The sequence below is a fragment of the Prenolepis imparis genome, unplaced genomic scaffold (genome assembly GCF_030444845.1).
Source record: "Prenolepis imparis isolate NDT839.2.m4 unplaced genomic scaffold, iyPreImpa1.0 SCAF_7, whole genome shotgun sequence".
NCBI classification, from domain to species: Eukaryota; Metazoa; Arthropoda; class Insecta; order Hymenoptera; family Formicidae; genus Prenolepis; species Prenolepis imparis.
The window spans coordinates 4,982,771-4,994,878 of record NW_028141165.1 but is presented as its reverse complement, the minus strand read 5'-3'; the positions used below and the strand labels follow the sequence as shown (position 1 = coordinate 4,994,878).

At 36.8% G+C, this 12,108-nt stretch overlaps 2 protein-coding genes across 3 annotated transcripts in view; one reads left to right on the top strand and one right to left on the bottom strand.

Moving 5' to 3' along the window:
- The window catches only part of LOC145938035 (uncharacterized), a 190,277-nt gene extending 188,283 nt beyond the window's left edge, over positions 1-1,994 (top strand). For both annotated transcript variants that reach the window (XM_083041358.1, XM_083041359.1), the window contains one exon: positions 1,608-1,994. In XM_083041358.1, coding sequence (XP_082897484.1) covers positions 1,608-1,743 — 136 coding nt within the window. In that variant the 3' untranslated portion in view covers positions 1,744-1,994. The remainder of the gene's footprint in view (positions 1-1,607) is intronic.
- Positions 1,995-3,501: 1,507 nt separating this feature from the next.
- Positions 3,502-11,886, bottom strand: LOC145938033 (uncharacterized). Its single transcript, XM_083041357.1, has 6 exons — positions 11,454-11,886; positions 11,116-11,286; positions 9,499-9,607; positions 7,728-7,939; positions 4,848-4,958; positions 3,502-3,800 (listed from the first exon to the last, which is right to left on the bottom strand). Exons 2-6 carry the CDS (start codon positions 11,151-11,153, stop codon positions 3,662-3,664), a joined length of 609 nt encoding a protein of 202 aa, XP_082897483.1. The 5' UTR covers positions 11,154-11,286; positions 11,454-11,886; the 3' UTR covers positions 3,502-3,661.
- Positions 11,887-12,108: the final 222 nt, after the last annotated feature.

Genomic DNA, 12,108 nt, shown 5'->3' with positions numbered 1-12,108 from the left:
AAGGAACTGCAGTGTCGTCCTTTTAAGATTTTTGTATCTCGACACGAGAGAGAGTTTTCATCGTCGGGGCCGCGACAATGCCGCGGGTTTTCTCTTCCGCGCCGAAACAGGCGGGCAAACAAAGAACATACAAAGAAGCGAAAGCTCGTTTCGCATCTTCATTCTTAACGTTGCATTCGTGCTACACGCTGATGCATTATTACGCCCTGCCCGGATGCATCTTCATCTTTTTGACTACCAGAAGAAACGTGAAATTATGAGGAAGGTCTATATCTAACTCTCTCTAGGGCGGCCGAGAAAGATCTCTATCGATCGCTGAGACCTGAGAAACAGTGGAAACGGAATGAAATATACCGGACAGCGAAATAATTTGTCATATCTAAAATAATTTCGCGCTTTGATATATCACGGTAAGTTCTTTCGCGCGCCATTCTTGCTATATTAAAATTTTTCCGCTGTATCTTCTTTAAAAAAAAAAAAGAAAAAAGAAATTACTTTGTAACACGAGTTACTTCGTTATTCCTGTTTGCCAGTCAAGAAACATTGAATATTTGATTCTCTCCGTAAGTACGAGACAACAAAGTTGCAAAGTTACGGCGCGGCCGTTTTAAATTTTAATAAAACCGGCAATAAAGTTTCGAAAGAGGAACGCCCGACGAACGCTTCTCCGGACGAAGGTCGGAAAGCAGGACGATACGCCCTTCGGATATTTCAGAATGCGAAGATGCATCCTCGTTCCCGCGAGCCTCAAAAAAAAAAGAAAGAAATTCGGAGGGGAATATTACCGTGAAGGAAAAATATTTTTCATTCGGTTCATTTCGAGCACGCAGGATATTCAAGATTTATCGTCTCTCATCGAGAGGGCTCATGTACTCCCTCGAGAGAGAGAGATAGAGAGAGAAAGAAAGAAACGAGGGGGCGGCGGGATTATGAGAGACGGATCGGGCAAAAGGCCGAAGGAGAAGGGTAAAAAACCGGGGATGAAATAAAACTCCAATAAACCGATTGTATCGTCGCGCTTAGACGAAGGACGATATAAAAAAAATTGGTCTCTCTATTCCTCTTTCTTAAAATGACGATTGCCGAGACAACGACGTCCCGGAATTGTTTTCGTCGTAAGCGAAAACGCTCGCGGCATCTCGAACGCAAAAATTCGAAAGAATGAACAAACACAAGGCAAATTGCGTTCGTAAAATTACGTAAGGCGCCTGTATCTTTCCTCCGGCTCATTACCTCTGTGTGTATGTACGCAAAATAATGCCGAACGAAGTTTTCAGCCAATTTCCTAATACGAGCATACCATGTCAGAAAATATTGTCATCGTAATTTTTGGCGAAATTACACCTATAAGTTTCAACAGAGAAAAAAAGAGAGAAAGAGAGAGAGAGAGAGAGAGATATCTTTAATTCTAATTTTAATTACAAACACAATTTTAATTTTAATTGTTTGACGTTGCGAGTTGTAAAATAATGCTGATCTCCGGTGAAACATTCTTATAAAAATCATTTTATCTCATCGTCTGTATAAATAAACCTTAATACAATGATCTGACGAAGGATGCCAGATTTTAATTGCGGTTCAATTATACGAAGGAATCATGTTTTCAGTCCGAGCGCGTCGAGACACGAGGAATTGCCGCGAGATGTTGTCGAGGCCGAGCTGGTCGGTCGCAATGGAAGCTGTTCCAAGTACCAACCGCAATGTCCGCTGGGGCTCTTCGACTTGATTGGAGTCCTCGCGTGACCTCTGAAAAATCGTCGCCAAGTTTACCGTGTGGTTTTCGGGAAACAAACAAATCTAATTGCGCCGCTATTGAAAAGCTACGTCCACGTGTTGTCGAAGGTAGAAACATAAGGTGTTCCTGTATAGTGTCGAAAACTTCGGTAATTCGATCTATTAGATAGAGAAACGTGTATCGACAGAAAATTCTCTAATAAAAGGATATCGAATATTCTTAGTTAGGGATGTATTCATATTTATGTGTAGAATGCATATCGGGTAAATATGTAAGTTATTATTACATTCATTATAGTATAATATAATATGATAATAAATATAATGATATAAAATTATTTTAATATAATATAATATTATATTTTTTAATAAATTATTGTCTTAAAATCTCATCGATTGAAGATTAATTCTTTTACACGATTGTTCCCTTGCCGTTGCTTTACTTCGCGAAATTATTGGATTCCTTAAGACGCCGCTTTAAAACAGAAACAGTTAATTTGTTCTCGCACGATGATATATAGCAAACTAAAAGTCCTTCGGGTATATCCTCACCGTTTATTCGCAGTTTATTATCTACCGAGAGAAAAGCTGCTGCGCACACAGTGGAAAAGAGAGTGGAGAACTGGAGAAAACCAGACGAACGCGCTGTATTATCGAATTATCGCGGGGGCGAATGTATTTATATTATATACTCGCTCGTAATTGCCGTGTGATCGTAAATCTCAAATGAACGTGGAAGGATATAAGAGTTATTGCCACATTTCTCCGTCCTTAGCTTCCGTATCCGCTGCCGAGCGCGAGGCCGCGTTGGAGTTATTTCAGCGTCGACATCCCTAAAGAAGATAATAATGTACGACCGTGATAATATCCCGTTGCGCGCACCACTTTTCGTAAGTAATTAAAACATTGATAGACGAACGATTAAAGGTAATTATTAAGATGATCACGAATTATTTTTGTAAAGTAGAGCTCGTTTTAATGAAACTATGAAATCGGTCGGAAAAAGTAACAAGTTAATAGTAATCAAATATACTTTTGCATTCTTTTTTTCTAAAACCCCTCATTTCCTAAACATAGAATATCAGCGAGTCATTAAAATTGCAAATTATAACGAATTATTCATGTGCCAAAATTTCGCGGCACAATTTTCAGTTTGGTATGCTTCGGAAAATTTTGCACTTTCTGCATTATTTCTCAGGGAGTTCATAAAAGAGAACCGCGCGTATCGTCCAAGATAGAGAAGTCTATCGGCAATAATTCAAGTGATAACTCGCCGAATAAAATTTTATAAAGAGATTCGTCGGAACTTTCAAGTTTATACCCAAAGTTCCCGAAAATGTAGTAAATTTTACAACCGCTACAGATAGAGAAGTCTCGAGGATTCTGACAGCTACCTGGAAAGTAAAGCATTTTACAGCATCGAGTTCACGAAAGACTTTATCCATTTTACATTACGGATTTAAAAGCGAAGACCCCCGAGCGCGTGAATCGTTTACCAATTTAACGACAATCTGCCTGGTCGGTTTAATCCTTTTACGTTTATAAGGTCATGTAATTTATTAGGCAATTTTCTCTTTCATAGATTGGTGTCTAATACGTAGACATATATCACGAATATTGATACATATAAACGCAGAATTTAATTGTCAAAAATATCACACTGCAGTCAGAGATGGTTTTTTTTTTTTTTTTACTTAGAACTGTACTCAAGCATTTTATTTATGACTTCGCGATACAATGATATCGATAAAATACACTCATATACTTTGCTGAATCAGTAAGGAAACAGCCTTTACAACGCACGCACATTCACACGCCCAGCGACAGGGAAAAAATATTCAAGTCGCGTGAAAATAGAATTGCTCTTCCACGTGGATACACCCTTAGGAAATTCACGTACAACGCACTTCTCCCAGGAAGAAAAACTTCACGCTTCCCGAAAAGTTACAAAGTCGTAAATGTTGAGCTCGCAGGAGGAGTACATTCCCAGACATTCCTCCGTCTCTTTAACATTCTCCGCGTCGATGTACTCCTGAAGATCTTCCTCGGGCATGGACGAACTTGGTCTACGAAGAGAAAATTTCAAGTTGCAGCATCTCGCGACGAGCGAGTCAATAAAAAAAATTGCTCAATTCCGGCTCGCGATAATTAACACTTTAAGTGCAAGGATTATTCGAAATTAATCGCTCTTGATTCACGATAAATATTACGGATATCTCTCTCTCTCTCTCTCTCTCTCTCTTTCTTTTTTCCCTATAATTTCATTTTACGTGGATTCTTTCCACATTCCAATTACATACAATATATCGCAATATTATTTGCTGCAAAAATGTCGATTAAAAATTGAGAGTATTACTTTTTATTTTATGCAGAAAATATTACATTCACTGAGTTAGCTAGAGAAAACGAGCAATATTATTTAATGTTTCGTTGATCTCATTAATATTACCAATCGTTTATACGAGATATTTTTAGAGATATTTATGATGCATCAATATTATCAAATCGAATATTTTTTATTTGATATTTTATTTCCTATATTAAACTTTATACCTTTGACTTCAGTTACATATAAGTAGGCTAAGAGAAAACTAAGAGGAAAAGATATCGAATGAAAAATTGGAAATATATTTTCATTTTGTCATCATAAAATCTTTATCAACAAAATGTATTTTAAAATCTTCAAAGAACATGTGACCATACAGGTCAAATAAAAATAAAACTCTTTACGGAAAGCAAAAATCGTTTGTTTAAAACAGAAGCAGAAATATATTCTACAGTTTTCATGTAAAAAATATATATAAATTAAAAGAAATTATACATATATACATACTAACTTTGCCACGTGCTAAGCTAAAGAAGGATTTTATCTCAGCATTCCATTATTTCTCAATATTAAAAAAAACTTTGCTAATAATAATATTAAATTTTCGTGCAGTTTCCAAGATATTTAATTTACTATCATCTCAAAACATTCCTCTCGAGTGAAGAAGTACCTTTTTACGCTCTCTATTTCCATCAGGATGATCGATTCGAAAAAAAACATGAGATACCGCTTTTTTTTCGCTTAGAAGAGCAGAACGTATACTAAAACATCTTGATGAATGACTCACGTGAATACAATACGCAACAGATCGCCGAGGAGTCCGTTATGGATGTGAACGGCTCGTTGCTTCGTCTCGCATATGGATCTAAGAAGACATTGATGTCCTGGATATCCTATTCTGCGAATAGAGCAAATGTTCCGTCATCCGTACATACGTCATTCCCATACGATGAATGATGTTTGACGAGACAAATGAAGCGGTCACCTAAGAGTAACGCTGTCGCAGACAGGAATACTGTATATAGGACGTATTCCGGAAGTTGGGTCGTTTAAAACAGCTTTGACAGCTAATTGAAAAACTTGCGCGATATAATGCACGACGTGTTCTATATAGATTAATAATAATGATAATAAATGTAGCGTCAGATGAAATATGTCTGATACAGTCGGCAAGAAACCTGATAGTAGATTATCGAGTAATTGATCAATCTTAGCGATCGACGTTATGACTTGGCATCTGGTTTAATAAATATTGTTAATATATCAGCCTCTCAAAAGACAAACTAATTAACTCTATTTTTCATAAACAGCTTAATTTTAATGCAAGATGCTAATTTTAAGACATTTATAAAGAAAAGATTTGATCAGAGATTTGACTTCTGAGATCATATAACTGTTTGTATTAACATTTGTATTTGACAATTAATACATTTATTGGACAGGAACTTTCACATCGTGCATGCTATTAATAATAATAATAATATTCGTATTTTTTGCAGGTTTCTTTTTTTTTTGTAAAAAGCTAAATTTTTTTTTATAAAATGTCGAATATGAGAAAACGGCATTAAAAGTTTAGACTTTTAAGATCTTGCAAAAAGTCTACAAAACACACAAATATAAGGTTAAAAGTAATTATACAAGAAAAAACTAGAACTGTACATTCAAAAAAGAAGTTATCACAATAAATTATGCAAAATAAATGTTGTGCAAATGCAAATCCAGTTTTACTATCCAGCGCAAGAAATGTCGCAGTAGTACGAACTTTACTATTCATATTGTGACACGATAAAATGTCTGTCTTCTATAAAGTATATTGTCTCCGTTTATCCGCCATATAGAAACGCATGTTACTCGTTTCCGACGCTTGACACTTTTTGACACCCCAAAAGAAATGGGGAGAGTGACGAATGAGGGAGAAATTGGATTGGGTTTGCGGAAAGAACGTGTCTCGGTCCTTAAGTCACCGACAATGGACTTCGCTAAGAAGTCACGTCCCTATGAGCCGGATGCAGGTCCTAAGCACTGTTTGTTAATATGACAATACGTTGTCAGAGAAGCGAAGAAATATTTTGATAGTGATAAAAATAACACGTATATCTCAATCGAGAATATTTTTCGTTATATGGAATTAAAACAAATTAACTAAACATTCTTTCGACAAAAATTATCTATAAATAAATACACATCGAATCCAGATGTCAAGACATGTCGCGTACATATTGTCAATTCATTCCACGCTTCTCTCTTTGTATCTTTAAAATTAAGATTATTTAATTCTACAACTGAATATAGAGAAAGAGCAAACACGAGTTCCAAACTGTCCGCTTTTGTAAGAAAATAGAAAAAAGAATTCGTAACCGTAATTTGGCGGCAATGATTGTCATCGATTCGCTATTCATCTCTCATTCAGGGCACCAGAAACTAACAGCGATTCGACGTTAAGCGACTGCGAAAACCCATAACGTTCCCATCAGCATACGATTCGACATGCGCCACCCAGCTGAAGCGTAGACGCCAATATGCAAATCTCTCGTACTTGTCGGATTCGATTTAAATGTCACGCGTCTCACTCCGACGGAACTGTCTACAGTCCAGCGCACTAATGATATCCCCTTTTTGCCCGTATGCATTCGCAAAAATAACATTCGTTCGCCGATCTCTTCGTTCTTAGGGAGTGTATAAAACGGATGAATCGCAATTGAAACTATCCAAATGAAAAAGTGCCTACCTATCCTTTACAAGTATTACGAAGATATTTGTTCGCGAAACTCATGGGACAACATTTCTGCATCTGTGTGTACATATCGAGGCACATACCTACATACAGTGTCGCGCTTATTGGAGAAATCCTGTCAAGATTGAGCAACAGCTGGAACGGAATTGCGAAGGAGGGAAGAGTGCAGCTAATCAATCTTCGAAGTAGATAAGATGAATCGTTCGGGGAAAGCAGTTGTTAGATATCGGCCCAGCAAACGCGACAATTAAATTATCGGCGATTCGGGACTGTCATTTATCTCTGCGAGGTGACAACAGTGATAAATTAAAAAAAAAAAAAAAAAAGAGAAAGAAAATTCACTAAGAAGATATATTTTAATGACTGGTTTAAAAGGATGTGAATTACTTCACCTCCAGGAAACGCGACTGTGATACATTCGTACGAATAAAATCGAATATCAAACAGGACGCGCTAATTATCTCGTCAAGAATCCCATTTCGAACAATTTCAACGGATAATGGCTCCCGTTGATAAGCTTCCTGACACGTGTACCATGCGGAAATTTGCATATCGGGCCGAGGAAATTCATATTGCATAACTTTGCGTACGCGAAAGTTCATGAAAGGTGAACCGGGACCGCTATCAGAGGAGAATCGAGGATCTCCCGAAGTCTCCAAGCAAATCTCGACGAGACCGTTTTATCTCATTCCGGTGCTCGTGGACTATTATTATTATATTTGCGATGGTTCTTAAATGGCGAATTCGCGCGAGGGTGCACGACGAATTTTTCCGAAACGATATTCGCCAAAATCTTTCTCTCTTTCAAGCTATTCTCCCGAGAAAAAAAAATAAAATAAATAAAAAAAGATAAATATATTCTCCAATTTTTCGAAAATTGATTAATGCAAGTCCTAGTCTAAGATGAAACTACCTTATGCACGAGTTACTTACGATTCAAATTTGGACTCCAGCATGGCGTAGATCGTGGTACGATCAATGATCCTTCGTCGATTAGCGTTTCTCTTGACCCTGTCCTCGCCATCTCCACTCGTTTGTTCGATTTCCGTCAAGTTCGTCGGCAATCCGTACTCTGCCTCGAGAAACATAGCTACTGACATCGTCGACGCTGGATCGTCTAGAGGAATGGCGAGAGCGAAAAACAGCTAAGAAGAAAAAAATATTTTCGATAAAGAATCGACTGGGGAATTTTTAATTTTAATATCGTTCGCAGAAGATACAATTTTTGACAATTTTAAAGAAATTGTAAAAATATTTGAATATTCTCTCCCTGCTTCTCGGATCGCAGAAATCGTTTTTCAATGTCGCGTATCTCTGCTACGTACTGCGATATTATTCTACTCCAAGCATTATGTCACAGCGGAAAAGCCGGCTGGTGCGTCGCGGAAGAGGAAAAAAAAGGGGGGAAACGCGTAATGACGGAGTCGCGTCCCGCGTGATTAATCTTCCGGGAGAACAAAAGTTCGGCCTGCGAACTTTTCCTTGTTATAAATATGGATACTGGGAGTAAAACTCTGTTCGCGCGCGCTGAACGACGAGTTTCTTTCATCTCGAAACGCAGAGACTGCGTTAGCTAACGAACCAGAAACTAAATCGAAGTCGCGTGAGTGAGGAAATGTAGAAAATGTCTACGGGCGTTAAGAGACTTTACCGCAGCATGACGTGGAAAATGTACTTGTTAGATCTGCGATACAGTGAGTATTCGCTCAGAGCTTGTGTCACGAAGTGTAAGTGTGTGTGAATATAAAATGAACGTAGAATGTAGAATAATCTTCCCCCAAACTTCAGTGAAACGTACATGCCAAGAACCTCAAACGGACTCATTAAGCTTGAAGAAGCAGTTAAAGCTTTAATTTAACTTCTGTAAATGTGTAATAATTATAGGTATATATAATAAATTTATATATAATTTTGTTAAATTATATTATACATACATACATACATATATATATATATATAGTATGTATACTATAATTTATTAAATTTATTAATATATATTATTGATATTAAAAAATCTTAGCTGTATTATTATTATATTAAATTATCATTACATAAAAATTTGATCATTATTTGATCATTATTATTAGGAATTTTATATAATCTCTTATATAATTTATTAATATAATACGATGCGATAACTCAATCCACAGACAATACATCTGCGAAATTCAAGATAATACATGCATATATCAATGTACTTTCAATTACGAGATTTTTCAATTGCGGTAATTAATATGAACCGAGAAGGGACGAATAATTTAAATGGGCTAGTTCACTTCGCCGATATCGTACGCGACGCCATATTTCGCGAGAAGCTTTTTCACGAGAAAGTGCATCAGAGATAGTCTCCTACATAATTCATTAATCCGCCGAATGTCCCGTACTTCGCTAATTGAATTGTATTTATCGATTGACGTACAAAATTTCGAAAATTAAATTAACGCTGAATCGCAAACTGGGAATATTATAGTCTTTGTATGTACAATGTAATTTCTTAATGATGAATCTTTTCTACTCGAAAACTTTATGCATAAGTCGTATTGTTTGTCATCTCTTCGTCGAAGAAAAAAACTGCACGAGAATGATACATACGTTATAAAATATATAGTCGCGCAACGCACACGCGATATCCTTTTACACGACAAACCGTATGACATATTACTTCACTACATCGGTACAGCATCTTAATCGAAAATTTTCTAACCCCCATCCTGCTGTCTTCCGGAAAGGACAGGCCCCTCACGTGACGTTGCATCGCATCCGTCATCCGCATTTCCATCGCGCTCGTGACAGCACAAAAAATCGCGGGAATTCTGCAAGAGGAGAGGACAAATGATTTTTTGCAAAACCAAGTAGTAAGAAAAAAAAGTTCCGGTCGCAAAGGAGAGGAGAAACGAATAATCGTGAAAGATAGCGCGACCTCTTTTCGCGCGCGCGGATTCTTTGAAGTCTTTGTCTTAAAACTTTTCGCGATGATCGAGCACATGTCGTATGTAAAAAAAAAAAAAAATAGTAAAAAAAAACTTTTTGATACCAAGTTTTTCGCTAGAGTCGCGACCTTAATTTGACAGATTCTGATTGATGAATCGTTGGTGTGTCGCCTTCCCCTTGGCAAAACTATCAAGGAAAGGTCATCATTTTCAGTTCCCGATATCTAAATCTTTCGACTTAGCATCCCGTTGCCTCCTTCGCGAACGCAGATATATCACTAAACTCGAGAAATGTATATGCGAAAAAAACCAATCGTCGTTTTATATATCGCAAACGAATGATACGAAAACAAGGGAGAAGAATCATCGATATATGACGCGGTATTTTTGTTCAATTTTCTCCATTTCCTTGACGTTTCGTCCGATGTCACGTCGACGGACGAGCCGCAGATAGATTTCGTACACGAGCGAGCAGGATCGAGCAGGGGGTCGCCGCCCCGTCGATGAAAGAGACGACGGGGTGAGATCGAGGAAACGTTCGGGGGATGCGCGCCCTCGGCTTGATTGTGGCTCCCAATCCCGGGACGAATCCCGGAGAGAGAAATTGCATTTCCTACTCGCGCGTATAAATGGCGAGCACCGCGTCATTTCGTTTAAACAAACCGCGACTGTACCGAGTCCTATCCTCCATCAACCACGCGGACCCTTTTACACGAAGGCTTCCGCTTTGCAGTACCTTAGTCCACCGTTCTCTATGGGGGTGTGCGCATGTATTTCTGCGTTCGTATGTGTGTAATGAACGCTTTGATTACGGTCCGACAAATAATCCCGGGGCACGTCATTTTCGAGACTACTCGAAAGCTACAGTTCGAAACGAGAGAGCGAGCGAATCGCGCCGAAACGAGGCCCGAACTTCAAGTCTTTAATCCTTTTTGGTATAATTTATCTTTTACGATACTCTCTCTTTTCTAGTTCTTCGAGCTTAATTAATACGCTCGGGGAGTAATGAGATAATATAAAAGAAGACGGTCTTTCTCTCTCTCTCTCACGGATTAAGAAGACGTATTAATTATTTTCCGCGAATGTAAAAAAGCGAAAACTCGTAAGACATTGTGAATAATGCAATAATATATACCGGCAGAGTCTTATTGTTAGTCTACTTATTAAAAAAAAAATCGTATAATTAAATGTGCACAATTTAAGCTTCTTTGTCATAATGATTTATAAATCATACTATATAATTTTTTGCATATATGTTATTGATTCAAAAATAAATGTAATGCTTAATAGAGTTTAATGTCTGATAAAGTCAATGTGTAATAGACTTGATATAATAGAGACTTTAATAGACTTTTATACAAATTATTCCGTACCAATAAATTTATTCTTACATAATTCCACCGGCGATTGAAGTCGTCGAAGCGATCATTATTAAAGATAAAAACGTTGATTTTAATTCAATTGAAAATTCCAGGTTAAATAAATATTTTCCACAGCAATCACAGAATCAGCGAGTATAAAAAAAGATTCCAGATTCACGTTGTCGGAATATTCTCAATCTCCTACAAAATACATTTAATTTTATGAGTTCAATAAAGTTTAAAAAATTGTATCAAAAACTGTGTTTCTCTCTCTCAAAAAAATCTTTGTTCTTTCTTTACTTTTGAATCTTTCTTTAATTTTTATTTTTATAAAAATGTTCTCTGTCTTAAATTTCATTGACACATACCTTATATTTTTTTTTATTCTGAAAGACAGTATTTATTTTATCCAATCACTAATTCTCCATCACTGCAATCACACTTGTAAATATAAATATACGTACTTTTAAAAGAAAAATTTGTAGAGAGAACACAGAATACGTGTTAACGCCTCGACGTGCGAATCGCGAAAGCGACTTTACACGATACGCAGTTCGTCGTTCGTTACATCACCTCCAAATCGGCAAAGCAAACCACATTATATGTTACATTAATTTTAATATAATTAAATAGTAAATTAAAAAAAAATAAAATGTACCCGTACAAAGATCGTCTGATGCTTTCTAAAATCTTAAATGAGAGGAAACGAAGTTTAATTAAGACGTAGGATAATTAAACACGCATAGTTAAGATATATAGAGCAGCCACTGCCTTTAATTAACGAAAAATTTCGTCGAAAGTTTTTTTCGCAGCTTTAAAGGAGATTTTAAAAAAACGGAGCGAATATCACGTCATTCAATACCGTTAAATGCGCTATTTAATGCGTCTTCGAACAGCGATATCAAAGATTCTGAAGTTTCCCTTTTTTTGCGCGTATGTTTTCTTAAGAAGCAAGAAGGATTTTTGCTGAAAGAGTCTTTTAAAATCAAACTTTAAATAACGATTGCAATAGCTTTGTCGAGC